Raw genomic sequence first — 19,807 nt, 5'->3', positions numbered from 1 at the left:
TTGGATCTGGGTTTCTATTAAAGCTTTATGAACTGCCGTTAAACCATTAGTGTTATCGATATTGGTATACAAAGAAGAAACATCGATAGAAATTAAAATAGCATTAGAGGGAACTCGAGGATTTTTTATTTTATTGACAAAATCGGTTGTGTCTTTAAGGTAGGCGCGATGTTGACATGCTAGAGGTAGTAAGAAATGATCAATGTATTCTGACACTGCATACGACTCACTACTACAGTCAGATATAATCGGGCTGCCTTTATTTTATTCGAGATAAACCACTGCTTGATTGGATTCTTAGGCAAAGTGTACAAATGTCTCTCGCGACAAATAGGTTTGGCAGACAGATAGTCATATTGTTTCTGTTTGAGATAACTAGTTTTGGTTAAATCGGCAAGAATATTGTTAATCATGTTAGCAGTTTCTTTGAAAATTGGTTTCGGTAAAATGGCATAATGTTTAGGATTATTCAGTTGATTGTCTGCTTCTGAAACGTAATTCTCCCTATTCAGAATCACACAACATGAACCTTTGTCACTCTTTTTAATAACAATGCTATCGTCTTTCTTAAGAAACACTACCGTTATGAGAAATCAATGTTAATCTCTTCTATCATATTGACCGAAATATTTTAACATTTGATCTGTACAATCTGTTCCTACAAATACTTCTACTATATTATGGAACATTATCAGTAGGATTTAGATTTGGAAAGATACTTTCGATCATGTAACTTTTTTCTTAGTTTTTCTAAATTAATTAACGTACAGGAATAAGGAATTGCTTTACTCGTTTCACTTTCTGAATATGTTTCACAATCCCAAGCGAATAAAGTATCATCACTCATACTTGAAAATACGTTTAGTTTCAAAGGTGATAGTTGTGTTACGGTATTAACATCTTTACATGTTTTCCATACCTGTCCATAATTATCTTTTATTTCTTTAATACCTAAACTTTTTTCATTTCTTCTTATGAGACAGAAATGTGAGTTATGTAAATATAAAACCCAATCTAATTCCCTGTTTACATCTCTGGGGCGTAAATTTCTATTTTTTAGAGTATAAATTTGAAATGAAGCATCACATTTCTTATTGAATTCATTAATTCTAGCAGTTGTCATTACTCTTTGAAACAATAATTATAATATATTTATTTCGTACAAAATATAGTACACAAATGAACAAATAAAAAAGAAATATACATGTATATTAAATTAATTTATACATAAGTAATTGATAATTTCAATAACGTCTTGTTTGATGCAGTTGTGAATTTCTGCGTCTCTGAATTGTATCATGTCACAGATAATACCAGTTGTAATGGAAGATGTGACACCCCTGGCCATTGCGCAAAGTATGGAAGTTACAATATGATTGATTTAGATGAGGGAACTGTTGCTGATATTCAATTAGTTCAGGTATATATTTACATTTGTTTGCTTTGAAATTAGTCCTAAAAAATTCATACTGAAAATCAAATTAATATCTTTAAGCATTATGAAAAAAGTGTTGAAAACTGATTAGTCGGACTGACAGATGAAATGAAATGAAATGAAATGCATTAAGGAGCATCAGCACCAAACGGGCTATGTAGCTCCAGACTACGTTAAAATAATGAAAAAACTAAAACAATAAAACACCTATCAATATCACAGAAAGGTCACATAGTACACATTGTACAAGCTGGATGTTATAAATAGCTTGTAATGAGGACAAAGAATCAGAAAATATAATACCTTTTTTTAATGATGTAGAGGACTGAAAGAACTCAAGTGCCTGTAAAATGGCAATGAGTTCTGCTGTGAAAATGGAGGCTGCTGATGGTAGAGCTACAGATAGAACTTCGGATGGTGTAACTGTAGCGGCTGCTACCTTATCACCATCCTTAGATCCATCTTTATAGAAAGTTGAGTAATCTCCATATTTAGACCTTAGTTCTAGAAATTTAGATTGAAAAACTATAGAGCTTGTCTGAGTTTTCTTGTTGCTCGATAGACTGAAGTCTATCTGAAATGGAGCAATCGACCACGGTGGAGTTGTGGTCATTACGAAGTCCGCAATACTGTCGTGGCTTATACCAGCCGCTGACATAAGGGGTTGAATGTGGACTCCAAAAGAAGAAACAGCACGAGGCTTTGCCTCGTACAGGTGTTCAAAGTAAGGTCTAAATACGGGGCAGTAAGCAGGATGTTGTGGCAATGATTCTATCTTGATAGCGTACTGCAATGAAAGCCTGTCACGGTATGGTATCAAGCTCTTTAATATAGGATGGACGAGCTGATCCATACACCTGACACCCATAGTCGAGCTTGGAACGAACCAAAGCTCGATACAATCGGAGGAGGACCTTTCGGTCGGCTCCCCAGTCAGTATGGATAAGACTCGTATGGGGACGAAAAGAAAGCTTGCTGTCAAAAGTGAGTCCCAAAAATTAAAATTCCCGCACAACAGGAATGACAGCACCATCCAACTTTAGTTCTGGATCTAGGTGCAATCCTCTTCGTTTACAGAAATGCATACAGACGGTCTTGGATTTCGAAAACCTAAATCCATTGTCAGTTGCCCATTGCTGTAAGTTGTTTAAGCAAAGCTGCAACTGACGCTCAATCGTCTGCATGTTTGTAGAGCCATAACACATCTGAAAGTCATCAACATACAGAGAGCCATCAACCCCCCCGTCTAAGGCACGACGTGATGGAATTAATTTTAATAGAGAACAGGGTAACGGATAATATGCTACCCTGTGGAACTCCATTATCCCGAGGAAAAGGATCTGAAAAAATGGAGCCAAGTCGAACCTTAAACGTCCTATCATGTAGGAAATTGGAGATGAATAATGGCAATCTTCCTCTGAGACCGAAGTCAAAGAGATCACGAAGAATGCCATATCTCCAAGTGGTGTAATACGCCTTCTCCAAATCAAAGAATATGGCTACAAGATGTTTATTTTGGATGAATGCATCCCTGACAAACGATTCAAATCTAACGAGATGATCAAGAGTGTTCCTTTGGGACCGAAATCCACATTGGAGGTTGGTAAGAAGATTGTTTGACTCAATGTGCCAAACGAGCCTTCGATTTATCATTCGTTCCATGGTTTTACAAATGCAGCTTGTTAATGCAATAGGGCGGTAATTAGTAGATTCGTAGGATCTTTACCAGGTTTAGGTACAATGGTAGCGATCCTCCAAGATGGAGGAAATACACCGTCATCCTAAGTCTGGTTGAATATACATAAAAGTTTTTCTAATGTTGTGTAAGGGAGATGCTTTAGTATCTGGTAATGGATATCATCAGGCCCAGTAGCTGTATCATGAGCCTGTTTCAAAGAAAACTTTAATTCCGAGATCTTAAATTTATCATTATAATATTCCTCGTTTTTTGATGTAAATTAAGTTTTTTCCTCTCTTCCGGGAGTTTTACTCTCCGAAAAGCATCCGAGGAAAAGTTAGAGGAAGAATTATACGAAAAGGTGTGGCCCAAGGAATTAGCAATATCTGGAAGAGTGGTGAGAGTTGAACCATCTATTTGTAGATGGTTCACAGATATTGTATCCGCTTTACCCTTGATCCTACGAATCCTATCCCAGACGGATTTACAAGACGTACGACTGTTGATCCTTGAAACGTACTCCTGCCATGACGACCTCTTTGCTTGGCGGATAGCCCGCCTGGCTTTCGCCCGTGCAATGCGAAAAGAGGCTACATTGTTATCAGTAGGAGAACGTTCAAGGAGTCGTAGAGCACGATTGCGTTCTTCAAACCATGGTTTATTGAATCGTTTTGGAGTTGCCAAGGTTTTACGAATCGCCTGACCCGATACATCTTGTAAGATGGTGGTAAATAATTCCATCTGGTCTTCTGCCTCATCTAGATCATCTTGAGGAAAAGAAGAAATGCAAAGAGCCTCAAAGAGAGGCCAATTAGCTTTGGAGAGTTTCCATCTTTGTGGCCTGTCTACAGGTGAAGGACCATTATTTCGTAGAATTACAGGATAATGATCACTGTGGCAGAGATCGTCGTGGACACTCCAAGAAAAATCTTGGAACAAAGATGGAGAGCTAATTGTCAGATCTAGATGAGAAAAAGATTTGTTTTTTGAGCAGAAATGCGTAGGCGATTCGTCATTAGAGATGCAAAGATCATTGTCATAAATGAAGTCAGCTATTAATTTTCCTCTGCTATTATCATCGGAGCTACCCCAGAAAGAATGGTGACCATTGAAATCTCCTAACAAAATGTAAGGAGAAGGAAGCTGGGCAACAAGGTTATCCAATTCTCTTGGGTTCAATGATAAGCTAGGTGGTAAGTAGATGGAGCAAATGGTAATAGGCAAGTGTAACTCGCACGGCTATTACCTGCAGAGGAGAATATAGTGTGATTTCGGACTGGGCGACATTCCTATTGCCAATAATAGAAACACGACCCGAGACCTTATTATCACCAGTGCCATAATGGTGGTAGGAAACAAAATGTTTAAATGGCACTAAACGCAAATCCGTTGGCTTGAGGAAAGTCTCATGGAGACAAATAGCCAATGGATTGTATTGTTGCATTACTAGCTGAACTTCATTAAGATTATGACTTAATCCTCGACAATTCCATTGTATTATATTATTTTTTTGATGCATTGTCAGGGTGGTTTGACTGGACTACGAGGTTTGCGGTAAGGGGGGTTGAGAACTTCCGCATCAACCTCGGAAGCCTCCATATCTATACTATCAGATATGGCAGACTTCAAAAGATCTCTTCCTCCCTTTTTGGAGGAGGATCCATTTTTTTTTTGCCGGACTTGTCATTTTAAGAAAGACTTTCGCTATGCCTTTGTCAGGACTGCTTACCAGTCCCTTTTGGCTGAACGTCTTTAGTTGGTAGACTTAAACAACTATCATCAGCTACTGACTTCTCAGTCTGAGAAGCCTGGGTAGCGGATGATGTAGATGGTATTGCCTTAGAAGTAGATGGTAATAAGGCCGGAGACGCTACTGGTAACCGTGTCAGCCAAGTGATGTCAGTTTGGCATTCCGCCGATTTGGTAGAAGCCTTAAAGACATTAGCAAAAGTCTTTCCGGAAGGAGTAGATGGAGTTGCGTCTTCTACAACCTTCCTCGCTTCGGGATACGATAATTTATTTTCTATTTTTACTTTATTAATTTTTTTTTCAGTTTGCCACTTTGGACAGTCTTTGGAAAAGGCAACATACTTTCCATTGCAATTGCAACAACAAGGAGCTTCGGTGCAATCCTTGTTGTCATGCCCAGACTGACCACAACGCGCACACCGAATCGAACTCTTACAAGTTCGAGTTCCATGCCCGAAGCGTTGACAGTTATAACATCTGAGAGGATTTGGTATATATGGTGAAACTTTAATGTTCAGATAGCCTACTTATATTTCGGATGGTAAATTAGGTCGGTAAAATAACAGAATGAATGTGTTGGTTGGAATTAATTGGCCGTCACGACGGATGGATATTCTATCAACGTTCGTGACTCCAATATCCTGTAATTCCTTCTTCATTTCCTCAGGAGAACATCCATTGAGGTCTGGATGTCGAATGACCCCTTTGGAAGAGTTCAGAGAGGAATGAGGTGAAACTTTGATAGGGATATTAGCCAGTGTGGATGATTTTAATAACAGCTCAGAATGAATTTTGCGTGAGCATTCAACCAACAAAGACCCATTACGTAATTTTTTTGTCGATTTTGGTTCACTGGCAAGTCCAGTCAAATGATGATAAAGACCTATCAGGGTCACTACTGTCAATGACAAGAAACCGAGGCCATGATTCGTCTGAATTAGACGAATCAGTAAATTCGGCCTCAGTTAACCGGCACTTACGCTCGTTTAAGTTTTTTTAGTTTGTGTAGCCATGAAGAAATATTAAAGGATTCATCTCCCGAAACCCCCGACCACCACGGACCACGACATCCGCGCGGGCTTTACGCGGGACGCCGGCGCCCTAGGGGTAATCGGGAGATATACTTAGACAAAAAAAAAGAATAAAAGTTCTGAGTGTAGCAAATAAATTCCGAACTTTTATTTTTATTTTTTTACCCAATTGACCCAAGCCGCTGCTTCTGAGTCAGTGAAATGATTTGGAAGAAAAAAGATACTAACTATTACAAGAAAAAGTTGAATCTGTTCTGACAACCGACTCATAAGCTCAACACGACAAGCCGATTGACTAGTGTGCGGAGTGTCAAGTTTTTCCGTCACCATGATATCCCAATTAAGACAATCATAACAGATGGACACAAAATGATAGCAAAGTGGATACGGGAAGAGATGCCAGAAACAACACACCACTTGGATGTGTGGCATGCTGCCAAAGGTTAGTTTCTTAAAATGCTGTCAAATGAAGTTTTTTAAAAGTACTTACTATTATTGACAATATTAACAGGTTTTTTTTTTACTGTGGCATGAATGTTTTATGAACACATTATGTTAGGTAAAATATATAATGAAATGGCTATTTTTCAGGTTTAATGAAAAAGTTGGCTAAACTTTCAATAGGAAAAGACTACAATGACCTTCAGCCATGGATTAAAAATATTGTCAACCATCTTTACTGGACTGCTGCCTCTTCCAAAGGACAGGACCAGGATGTTATTGTTGCTAAGTGGTATTCTATTCTGAACCACATCATAAATGTACATGATGGACACAGTGATGAATTTCCAGCATGTCAGCATGGGTCTTTAGAGGGCAGAGAAAGGCACAAAAATGGCTTAAACCAGGCACTGATAATTCTTATTAACAATTCGTAAAATTATAAAAGAAAAGTATATCTTAATAAGGGCCTTGAACACAGAGCCGTGGCTTACGCTTGTTTGAAACATTTCAGGTACATTTTTATATGCAATATGTGGCTATTTTCAGCTGTTTTTATGCCCCCTGTCGTAGTGGAAGTTTTGCCCTAGTCCGTCTGTTCATCTGTACATCCCAAAATTGGTTATAAAACATATGTCCCTGTAATGTGTAAGACCTCTGTCAATGTTCAATTTTATTTCAGGAACAAAGGTGTATGAAAAGCTGCAGGGAATTGTGTGTCACTGTCAAGTGAAAAAGAATGTTGTCATGCAAACAGACATCAGCCTTGGAGGGGTACCATTCTGTAATAAACCACTTTGCACCCAAAATGATTGACTTTTCTTACCATGGAATACTTTGCAAGTAAAAATGTGATAAAATGCCCCACAGTGCGCAGCATGATATGCACAAATTTGAATAATTTGCATATGAAATGAACTCCGTGTCTACCCATTGTTTGACATTAGTTGAAAAGATTTGCTTTTTGTTCTCATATTTTTTTCAGTGATTTTCGGTATGAAACAAATGGACTACATTAGTTTTAATGAAAAAGGGAACAAGCAGTAACAAAGGATGGCAGAGCACGGTACAAGATAGTCTACCCAAAGTTTAAGAAGGGGGATTATTCTGTCAGAAGAATTTTGGTAGACTGCACATATGGTAAGTGATCCAAGTAGTACTGATCTTTAAAAGCTAAGCAAGTCAAGTGTTGGTCATTAATGTCTGGATTCTTCATGTATTACATACACCAACAAGGTGTTAGACGGGTGGGTGTATCTAATTAAAGGGATTGTAAAGAGGTTGTTTAAACTTTGTATGTGAATTGGGGACACTGATCACTCATAGTGATCTGCATAGATATCAATAGTAGCTTCCGGTAGATCACTGTCGGTGACGCCATAGTGGAATTGCAAAAACCACAGACGTTGGAATGGAAATTGGAATGGCGCAAATTGATGTTATCAGTGTCCCGATACACATACAAAATTTAGAAAACCTCTTTACAATCCCTTTAATGTAAAAACAAAGATTTCTATATTTCGAAGTTAAAATGCTTCAGTGGTAATATACAAGTATTTTAAAGATTAAACTTTTTATTCTTGTAGACTATGTACAAACAGTAATGGCCACAGCGATGGGTCTTGGAGAGGTCTCACATATGAATGAGCATGGTGTTAAACTGCTGAAGGTCCCCCCTCCTCTTTGTAGTGAATATGAGCGACCAGACAAAGTGATAGACGTTCAAAATCTGATAACCCGCTTTAACAATGCAGTACGGTAACTAGTCACTGTCTGCCTGATGGAAACCAGTGTAATTCCGGCCAGGAAATATAAAGGACTTAAATTTAAATTACAATCTACTTATGTCCTATGATAAATATTTTGCCAACTCTTATATATCTTGAGAAACATGATGATTTCTAAGTACAAGGTCAAAAGCTTAGCTTACTGTTGAGAAGCACATGTCCAATGATAAAAATTATGTCCGTTATTTACAGCGGTTGCTATAGAGATTGCTTACATATTTGATATCTAGTCTGTTATATTAAAATCATGGTTCGCAAAAATGTCTTTGTAACCCGATAGAGAAATAAATTGTACAATTCCCAACTTTAAATTTAGAATGGATGCATGGAATTTATTTTGTTTTGGTATTTTATTATTTTATAATTGCTGTAAAATTGTTTAGACATTTATTTTGTAATGTGCAATTTACAATTTGATAGAGTTTAAAAGAAGTATTGAAGACATAGAATTAGTTTATTACTCATTAGCCTGTTCTGGTCTGTCTCCATATTCCTGTCTGTACTGGAAGTATGCAACACTAACAACATGAACGTCAAGGCAAATCCTGGATGTTGTGTTATGCAGGAAATGTCTGCGCTTCATATATTTTATTTTTTTCTGTGACACCTTTGTAGTCCAAATATTTAAGACGTCTTAAAAGGTTTTTTTAGTTTTCTGTCACACGTTCGTACAATAAGTCATAATTATTTGGACCCCCCCCCCCCCCCCCACCAAATATCAATGGTAGGAAAGGTAAAAAACCACCTTACTTTGCGTTCGCGTCAAGTCTATATGAAGAGTTCATGCGCAAATACCGATAAACGCCATAGTCAATAATATTGACCTAAGTGTACTATCAAATAGCTTACACAACTCTCTATTGGATAGTAACATTCAATTGTTCGCAGAAGCAGATATGTCCGTCGCATTTCACGGTTGAATATACCATTTTATTGCATAAGGCGATATGCGCCACCTTCTATTTTTAGCAATAGCCGATAGCTCCATTTGACTAATCAGTGCATCACGACATAAGCTACGTCATCCAATATGGCAGAGCCCTTATCGCTCGCTTCACGTTGAGTTGAGACTGACTGTAGGACAAAATTTATTGGATTTATGGATTCATGATGAACACTTTTGATGAAATTAGCGAACCTGTTGTACTCTCTGTTAGGCGCAAAAAGAGGCGCTGTCCTAGTGAATCAAAGCGGTCTGTGAGTAAGAAAGGAAGACACAGCGCTCTTGGAAAAATTCCGTGCATTTCTTGCTTACATAATATCCAGGGTGTGTGTGTAGCTACTGTCTCGGGAAACGAACTGAATCGTTTATTTAGCCTTCTATATTCGACCGCTGATAAAATTAAACAGGATGCCAGTACCGCCTGTATGCCTTGAAATGACTTTATGCTTTTATTCATTCATTCAGTTTATTGTTTCAGGTGTCAAGAAGGATCGCCTTGCTAATATTGCTAAGTACTGGTTTGACAAGGGAATCGTGAGGCCTGAAAATCGTGGTGGTGCTCGAAAAAGCGTCGAAAATACATCAAAGCGGAAATTAGTGCATGATCACGTTAAATCATTCATATGTAGGGCAAGCCTCTATGCGAGACGAGGTGCCCCTGGCCGGGAATACCTACCTGTTGATTTGAACGTTATGAAAATGCATCAGCTTTTTAAGGAGCAAAATGATGCGCAAATCTCCTACGCCTTATACTATAGTGCGTTCGTCTACGACTTCAATCTCGGATTTGGACACCCTGCTAATGATGTCTGAAGTGAATGCAAATTGCAACTGAAATATTCAGAAGTACATGATGAAGAAAAGCGTATTGTCACTGCCATGTACATACTGCATCGTCGAAGGGGACGGAAGTTTTATGATCTTATGAATTCTGTTGAGGATACGTTTACAGTTTTCTTTAACCTTATGGAAAATCTAGCTTTGCCTAAGACCCCAATTTGTTTGGCTTGAACACCAGAATCGTAAGGACAGTAATATGGTAGCATCTGCTCTCCATCATTACTTGGGCAGCTTAGTTAGAATTGAGCTCTCTAAGCACAAAGTTTTGCGATTATTTTCCGTTTCTTGTTACGGTCAAAACAAAAACATTACTTAACAGAATTGATAAGGCAGTAAGGAATTCATATGAAATATATTTTCCAGAATGAGCTGCTGATGAGAAGAAAGAGTTATCCCACGAAGATAAACGATTTTAGAAAGGCCAGTAAGTTTTAAAATAATGATTATGTTGTACCTTTACCATTCAAGTCTCCATTTCCTATAGTCACAGATAACAGTAATCAAGCATTACCAAGATTATATGGTGTTAAAAGTAAAATGCTGAAAAGTCAAAAGTTTTATCAAGATTACAAGACATTTATGGATGGTGTTATTGAAAAGGGGTTTGCAGTACAAGTTGAAGATGATGAAATTAACAGTGAAGAAAGTCAAAATAGAAGATGTTATCTACCACATCATGGAATTTGTCATCCACACAAACCAGGAAAACTAAGGACAGTTTTTGATTGTTCTGCAAAATGTTAAAAAATTAAACTCATCCTATTTTTAAATGAGTTAATTTAATGATGAAATGTAGGGTGAATAGGTCTTTTTGGGGGGAGAATTGATGGAATGTAGGGTGTATAGGTCTTTTTTGGGAGCTTTCAATATGTTAGTACTTTTTTTTGGTTATATTTTGTAGTCAATCTGTGAACAACAACAACTTTACTCTAAGAAGTGAGAAGTTAATAAAGTTATAAAGGGTATAGAATTTGTTTTCACTGAATTGTTGAACGTCTGATTACCTTCTGCACCCACAATCCTCTTTTTTCATGTTAAATGAGTAACGAATCGGATCGTATAATTTAAAGATTGGATCTAGTATGTAAATTTTATTTGCCATTTTTAAGGTTTAAAATTGAAGTAGAAAATGTGGTCTGTTTTCCAAACAGAGTTATCTTCTACAGAAGTTTCTAGAAAAGAGACTCAATAACTTATCCTGATCAACAGAGAAATTCTACCTATCGGAGATATTACCCTGACCTATTGACCAGCCATGTTTAAAATAGTTCACGCGTAGACGTAAATACCGGAAGTGAGACGAAACGACGGGTGCATCTTTTCACAGCCGAAGACTACGCACGGCGAAACGACTTAGACTTAATGTAAACAAACCGCAAGTAGACGATTCCACACCGCTCAAACCAATTAATCCAGCCTGTTGTCTTTGCAACGAAACTACTGCCAAAATCTTAATTAAATTGAACTCTGCTAATTTAGAAGATGGTCTTCTTGCAATGATTAAAGAATTTTCTGGCCCAAATGTAAGGTCGAGCTTTGATCTTTACGAATTTTACTATTGTGTTATAAGTGCAGATTGAAATTGAAAAACTTTCTTAACTTCAAAGAATCGGCTGAAGAATGCTTAAAACAAACAATACAGGAAAAGGTGCGATTTAAAAGAGGACATCACTCTCCACAGCCAGTTGTAGAATTTATTATAAGATCGGTGGAGAAGTTGAATTTAAGTAAGAAGGAAGAATCTCAAACCGACACCTCTTAAACCATCCCTGTTTCTAAGAAAAGACTAGTTTTCAGGTACGTTCGAGCGATCAATAAAATTAAGGGAAATAAATCAGAAAAAACAGACTGTAAAACTTAATTAAACATGGTGTTTTTTAAGACACATATGAAAAGAATGAATTTTATTTGATAAATACTAAGTGAATAAACATAAAAATGTAAGCACAGTAATGTTAATGAGGACGAAATAACTCATTGTGGTGCGAACTGTCTTTAAAAATCCTCCTAATCGTCTTTCTAGTTTCGTAACTCAGATACGCTTCCACTCTTAAAAATAGTTCGGTATTGCAACTTCTTCAGTAAATACACACGGTTAAAATTGGGAATATTTTGAGCATTTGAGAATTTATTGATATCATTCAAGCTGTAGCCTTGGACAAGATGGCTTGTGATGAGGTTCGTGTCTAGATCTGCGACTATACGGAGCTAGGCAAGTGTTATGGCCATTTTATTATTATTTTCTTCGTTTCTAAATAGTGCATTTGAGATTCCATATTATTAATGTATCGTTATCAGTCAAGCATGGCATCAGTATTTTTTCGTTTTGTGGTCGTCTTTGAGTGCATAATATTAGGCTGATCTTGGATACGTGACATAGTAGAATTTTCCATGGCATGCTTTCCTTGGCAGTAAAAGCATTTTAAGCCTTTTGTCAGCTAATTAATTGACATCACAATGTAAACTTGTTCAGGAGAGATTTGTCTAATAACACTATATTTAATATTTCTATATATTTCATATTTTGTCAGTTGTCATTGTAAATTTGTGCATGTAAAATATGAGAGTGTGGGACCGTCATTTCTGGCATTAAAAGGACCACAATTAATTTCCCCATGTAGAGCACAAAGAGTTATCTCCCATCATATGGTTTTGTTTACATTTGTTATTGTGACATCTATTGTAAAAACCTTTGTCATATTATTAGCAGTAGCATATTATTAGCATATTATAAGTAGTAGGCTAGATTACTGTGTATTGTCATCTTACTATCTTGTCATCTATTAATTGATTTATGCTTGTACTTTGACAGAAATTTGTATTTGTATATTTCAGTTAATCGCACGTACACACATGTACAGCAAGTTTGATGTTTTCTATGGCAGTATACTTACCTGTTTGTTATTCTAATCATTCTATTCAATGATTTGTAATTTCAATAAACTTTATAAACTAAACAGAATTGTGCGCATTAACATTCTTAGAACCCTGAACTGGCAGTTACATTCTATTAACGTGTTATACTTTTGACATTCAAAAGGTGAAGTGAAGCATAGTATGGATAATATGGATGGAGCTATGTTTCAAAGAAAATCAACCAGGAAAAAACACTTCAAATAGTGAATGATGATTACAATTATAATATTGGAGACGCCAGTGTAGTGAATCAGAACATTAGTCAAGACTTTGGGTCACCCTGGTTTTTATCATCTAAGAATAATTTTCCTGATGTAAACCCTCAAGATAGTTCAGCTATTGACAATAAATCTAGAAAAGAAGTTGCAGAACTTAAAGCCAAAATGCACCTGTTAAAAGAAAAACAGGAGATTGAGCAAGCTAAATTTGACATTAGGAAACGAGAAGAGATGTTGGAACTTAAAATGGAATTAGCGATGGCTTCTGCTAAAATTGACATTGACTTTGAAGTTGAAATTAGAGTTTCCTGTGAAGTTGAAACGTCAAATGGTCGCCCCTCAACACCACCAGCTCACAGCTCTTTAGTAACACCTGTTAAGACGGAAGAAAATCCCAATCCAGTTGATGTTAATGGTAGTAGCAACTTAAATTCATCTACTTCTTCTGAAACGACAACTGAAAATATTGTTTTGTCAGTAGTGCGAGAAATGAAAAAACCTAAAACTGATATTAAGAAATTTAGTGGAGCTGATATGACATAGTATAGAAAATTTATGAGACAATTTAATTACTTTACGAGTACTGTTGACAGTGTTGATGAAAAAATGAACTTGTTAGATTACTATACAACTTGAGAGGCTAATCGAATAATCACTGGTTATGGTCATATGGATTCCAGTGTAGGCTTTCCAGCAGCACTTAAGGAAATGGAAGAACGCTATGGAGATCCAGAAGCGCCTGCAGCAACATACGCTGAAAGAGCATTGGATTGGACCAAGATTGCAGCAGATGATCCAAAAGTTTAAGATAATTTTGGAATATTTCTCAGTGAATGCGAAGCAGCAGTTCAAAACTTTGAAGATGTTAAAGTTTTAGAAAATAAAAAAAATATGCAGATCTTAATTAAGAAACTACCTTATTTGTTCCATGAAAAGTGGAGAACTTTGTATCAGACGTCAAAACATAAAAATGAGAAAGTTACATTTCATCATCCGACTTATGGCAGAGAAGCTTTAAGTGATGATAGGAATAAACATTTTAAGAGTCACAAAAAGGTTAAGGTTTTAACAACATCTGTTAGTAGGCCTAAAGACAATAGTAAAACTGCAGCGGAATGTTTATTTTGTAAAAGACAAAATCATTGCTTACCAGATTGTTATCAAATTTTGAAAAAAACCTATCAAGAAAGAATTGACTTTTTGAAAGGTGTTAGACTTTGTTTTGGTTGCCTGAAAGAAGGACATTCAATCAAATACTGTAAGACTAAATTAAAATGTGACACATGTTCAAGGTGGCATCCCACAATTTTACATGATCAAGAATTTCATGAAAGACATTCAAGCAATTCAGAAGCCACTGCTTGTAGTGAATCTACGGAGGCCGGAGAAGGTGTATGTACTATGAATATAATGTCTGTTCTAATTCGACTTAAAGGTGCTAATAAACTCATACAAACCTATGCATTCAGAGATAATGGCAGTAGTGCGTCCCTTTGTACAGTCAATCTTAGGAGACAATTGGGCATCATGGGCAAACGCAGAATTATTACGTTTTACACAATCTTGAAATCTTAGTTCTAGACATGAAGAATGTTGTATCTCTACCAAAAGTATATACCAAAGATAAAATGCCAGTCACCCATGACCTCATTCCAACTGAAGAGGATGTTGCAAATTGGAAACATCTGAAGAATGTTAAACTACCTCAAATTGATGCTGAGATATGATTGCTCATTGGGAATCGCATAGCAGATGCATACACACCATTAGAAGTCATCAGAGGAGAATATGGTTCTCCACACGCATCAAGAACAGCCTTGGGTTGGATGGTATGGAATGTTGTTCGACAACGTAAGGCAGATACAACCCACACAGTCAATAACATTATCGTCAACAGATGTCAAGTAAATGATGTTGGTGAAATAGATAATTTAGAGTCTTTGGTTCATCGATCAATAAATCTCGATTTTCCTGAAAGACCTACAGATGAAAAACCTGAAAATAGTATGGAAGATTTAAAGAAGAAGCTGGATAGAAATCCACAATTTAAAGAAGACTATACAGTGTTTATGAACAAAATCATAGACAAAGGATTTGCCATCAAGATTGATGAAGAAGAAAAAACAGAAAATAACAAGAATGTTTGGTATATCCCTCACCATGGAGTATATAACCTCAACAAACCTAGTATAAGAGTTGTATTTGCTTGTTCCGCAAAATTTCATGGTATTTCTTTAAACCAGATGTTACTTAGTGGACCAGATTTAACCAGTAAACTTCTCAACGTCTTACTGCGGTTTCGACAAGAAGAAATAGCTATAATGGCAGACATAACATCAATGTATTACATGGTTCATGTTCCTGAAAAAGACACAGATTACCTGAGGTTTTTGTGATATCCCAATGGTGACACTGACAGCAACCCATGTATCTACAAAATGACAGTGCATTTATTTGGTGCTACTTCATCGCCCAGTTGTGCCATATCTGCTTTGCAACGAACATCACAAGATTATGAGACTGAATCAATCAAAGAAGCTGCAAAAACTTTAAGGCGAAACTTTTATGTTGATGATTGCTTACGTTCTCTGCCGAATGAAGATCAAGCTATCAAATTGGTAAAGGACCTAAATGACATTTGCAGCAAAGGTGGTTTTGAATTATCAAAATGGATGAGTAACAGTCGACATGTATTGGGAACTATTCCTGATGAACAGCATGCTAAAGGACTTAGACATTTGAACTTGGATAGTGATGATTTGCCAGTTGAGAGAGCCTTGGGAGTCTATTGGGATGCTGAAACTGACACCCTTGGATATATGATCCTTTAGGATTAGCTGCCCCTTTAATCTTACCAGCAAAAATCATTCTACAAAATCTATGTCAGCTAAAAGTACAGTGGGATGATGAAATTCCTGAAAATATATTACAGCAATGGAATCAATGGTTATTTTATTTACCAAACCTTCAAGAAGTTTCACTATCAAGATGCTACAAACCTATTAATTTCGGAAGAGTAAAATCCTGTCAGCTACACAGTTTTTCAGATACCAGTGAGTCTGGATATGGTGCTGCTTTATATTTACGCCATATTAACGAAGATGATAAGATACATTGTTCTCTTGTACTGGGAAAATCAAGAGTTACACCACTAAAAAGAATAACAATACCAAGACTAGAATTGACAGCAGCAGTAACTTCACTTCGTCTAAGCCAAATGGTAACCAAGCAGCTAGAAACAACTATCCAAGATACAGACATATTCTATTGGACTGACAGTTACAGTGTATTACGTTACCTAGCTAATACAACCACTAGATTTCAGACATTCGTAGCGAATCGAATTAGCCTTATCAGAGAATCTTCGCAACTTTCACAATGGAGATATGTAGATACAAAATCAAATCCAGCAGATGAATTTTCAAGAGGTATTTCAGGTCAACAATGTACTTCAAATATGAGATGGTTACAAGGTCCAGCATTTCTTTGGAAACCAGAGACAGAATGGCCTGTAACAGAACTAAACCTTGCTTTACCAGATAATGACATTGAGGTGAAAAAAGTACAACTAATAACAGCAGCAACAGATATTGATAATTCTAATCTAAACATCATGGATAGAATCTTAAACTACTTCTCATCATGGTTCAAACTGAAGAAAATGGTAGCTTGGATGATAACTGGCATGAAAAATCTTCAGTATTGGGTTCAGAAAAGAAATCTGGTTAATACCAGTTTATTAAATGAAGAAAGAGATCCTGAGAAGAGAGCTAGGTTAGTAAATGGTAGAAATGATAGATTAAAGAAGAACTCATTTCCAAGTAAGAATAACTTTCCTATTCTTTCACTTGAAACCTTAGAAGATGCAGAAAATAAAATTATGAAGTATATCCAGCATCATCATTTCCCAAAAGAAATTACTTGTCTTCAAAAGTCATTAAATGTAACAAAAGAAAGTTCATTACTGAAATTAGACCCCTATATGAAAAGTGGGTTAATCCGTGTTGGTGGACGCTTGCAGAGATCAAACTTAGCATATGATATGAAGCACCCAATTATCTTGCCTAAAGACTCGTATGTCGAGCTTATATTACAGGAAGTTCATCAGAAGGTGGGCCATTTTGGTAAAAACTCGATGTTATCAAAGTTACGAGAACGATATTGGTTGCCAAGAGCTAGCACAGCTATAAGAAGTCTGGTATCAAAGTGTGTTACCTGTCGTCATTATCGTGCAAAATCAGGTGAACAAAAGATGGCAAATTTGCCAATTGAAAGAGTAATTGGTGACGAGCCCCCATTCACCGTCACTGGTGTAGATTATTTCGGACCCTACGAAATAAAACAAGGACGTAGTGTTGTAAAAAGATACGGTGTGGTATTTACATGTTTAAAATCTCGTGCAATACATATCGAGATGGCATATTCGTTGGATACGGACTCATGTGTAAACGCGATAAGACGGTTTACAAATAGACGAGGACCAGTTCGCATCATGAAATCTGACAATGATTCAAATTTTATTTCAACCAACAAAGAACTAAAGGCAGAATTTCGAAAAATAGATCAGCAGAAACTTAAGCATTTATTTTTGAATGACTCAATCAAGTGGGAATTCAATCCTCCAACCGCCTCCCATTTCGGTGGAATTTGGGAAAGGCAAATTAGGACAATTAGAAAGTTATTATTTGCATTGATGAAGGAACAGTGTATTCGTTTAAATGATGATTCGTTACAAACTTTATTCAGTGAAATAGAGAATATCATAAACAGCAGACCTTTAACACTCTGTTCAGAAGACCCAAATGATTTAAGTGTTTGAACTCCTAATAATTTGTTATTGTTAAACAATTCTGGATCATTTCCCCTAGGAACATTTCAGAAAACTGATAATTATGTTAGAAGAAAATGGAGACAGATCCAATACTTGTCAGATATATTTTGGAAACGTTGGAGTGAAGAGTATATATCCATGCTTCAAGAGAGACAGAAGTGGTTTATGCCGAAACGTAACATAGAGAAAGATGATATTGTATTATTAGTGGACAATACAGTTTCCAGAAATTCCTCGTGTTTAGGAAAGGTAATAGAAGTAAAAACTGACAAATTGGTTTAGTGAGAATTGTTAAAGTGAAATCTAAGAACAGTGAATTTGATCGACCTATCGATAAACTAGTTTTACTTTTAGAAGCAGACACAAAGTTATAGATTGTAATGTTTAATAACATCATGACTTAATCCATAATTGTATTTTGTATGTTATTATGGCCATTTTGAAATAGTATTAGTAATTGTGATTTATATACAATTAGGAGGCCGGAATGTTATGGCCATTTTATTATTATTTTCTTCGTTTCTAAATAGTGCATTTGAGATTCCATATTTTTAATGTATCGTTATCAGTCAAGCATGGCATCAGTATTGTTTCGTTTTGTGGTCGTCTTTGAGTGCATAATATTAGGTTGATCTTAGACACGTGACATAGTAGAATTTTCCATGGCATGCTTTCCTTGGCAGTAAAAGCATTTTAAGCCTTTTGTCAGCTAATTAATTGACATCACAATGTAAACTTGTTTTTGTTTACATTTGTTATTGTGACATCTATTGTAAAAGCCTTTGTCATATTATTAGCAGTAGCATATTATTAGCATATTATAAGCAGTAGGCTAGATTACTGTGTATTGTCATCTTACTATCTTGTCATCTATTAATTGATTTATGCTTGTACTTTGACAGAAATTTGTATTTGTATATTTCAGTTAATCGCACGTACACACATGTACAGCAAGTTTGATGTTTTCTATGGCAGTATACTTACCTGTTTGTTATTCTAATCATTCTATTCAACGATTTGTAATTTCAATAAACTTTATTAACTAAACAGAATTGTGCGCATTAACATTCTTAGAACTCTTAGGGCAGTTACAGCAAGATGCGAAGTTTCGTATGTCAATAACTCTGTCAAAAAAAGACCGGATGTTAAGCAATCAAGGAAGTTATTTTGTATAAGGGATTTTTAGTATGCTCTGTTATTTTTCGTTAATTATTCTATCTAATGAAGGGATTATAGGATTCTGATTAAGTTTTTCTGATAGATCAGGATGTTGGACAGAGTATGTGTCATTTTAAATTTGTGTTTTTGCGATGAGTTAGGCGACACCAATTTATAAACTTGGATTACGGGCCCGCCGACCTGCTTTTTTGACGAATCCCAATAAAAATAAAAACTAGAGCCACTCGTGGCACAGAGTGGGACTTTGCAAATGTAGCAAATTGCAGAAGACCCCGAAAAAATCAACCTTCGCCGATAATTAGATCAAGCGCAAGAACAGTCTAAAGTAGAGAAATTTTCATTTTCTAGAAGATTCTAATACCGGAAGTAGACGTCAGACCTCACAAATGAAAGTATCAGCAGATAGCCAGGGTCAATGACCTTTGATCTTGTAAAAGAGAAGGTCTAAAAAGGTCAAGATCAAGAGATATACGTCATCAAAATTTCTAATTGCACACGACTATAAAACCGGAAGTTGACATAGGACAGCAAATATGAAAGTACAAATAGATAGCCAATGCCAATGACGTTTGATCCTACAAAGGTCAAGGTCAACAAAGGTCAAGGTCAAAAATTGAAAATTTTCAATTTCCAAAACCTGTTCCTTTTTTTGCACTAAGAAGCGGAAACAACCGAAATTCTAAGACAAAGTGGCTCACAATATGAGGTAATTGTATGCAAAGTTCCATTTTGAACAAATGTATACTTTGCGAGTTATCC

The 19,807-nt window shown here is 36.3% G+C and overlaps 2 protein-coding genes across 2 annotated transcripts; one reads left to right on the top strand and one right to left on the bottom strand.

The window, feature by feature from the left end:
• Positions 1–3,338: 3,338 nt before the first annotated feature.
• LOTGIDRAFT_165359 (hypothetical protein) lies at positions 3,339–4,454 on the bottom strand (the record flags this gene model as incomplete). Its single annotated transcript, XM_009062378.1, has 2 exons — positions 3,339–4,299; positions 4,360–4,454. The coding sequence occupies 2 exons, from the start codon at positions 4,452–4,454 to the stop codon at positions 3,339–3,341; spliced, it is 1,056 nt and encodes a 351-aa protein (XP_009060626.1).
• A 2,619-nt stretch (positions 4,455–7,073) lies between these two features.
• Positions 7,074–8,096, top strand: LOTGIDRAFT_125805 (hypothetical protein; the record flags this gene model as incomplete). The annotated part of the gene is made up of 3 exons (XM_009062377.1): positions 7,074–7,177; positions 7,368–7,474; positions 7,921–8,096. 3 exons carry the CDS (start codon positions 7,074–7,076, stop codon positions 8,094–8,096), a joined length of 387 nt encoding a protein of 128 aa, XP_009060625.1.
• Positions 8,097–19,807: the final 11,711 nt, after the last annotated feature.

This window comes from Lottia gigantea (assembly GCF_000327385.1).
Source record: "Lottia gigantea unplaced genomic scaffold LOTGIsca_51, whole genome shotgun sequence".
NCBI classification, from domain to species: domain Eukaryota; kingdom Metazoa; phylum Mollusca; class Gastropoda; family Lottiidae; genus Lottia; species Lottia gigantea.
This window is presented reverse-complemented; position numbering and strand designations above follow the sequence as displayed.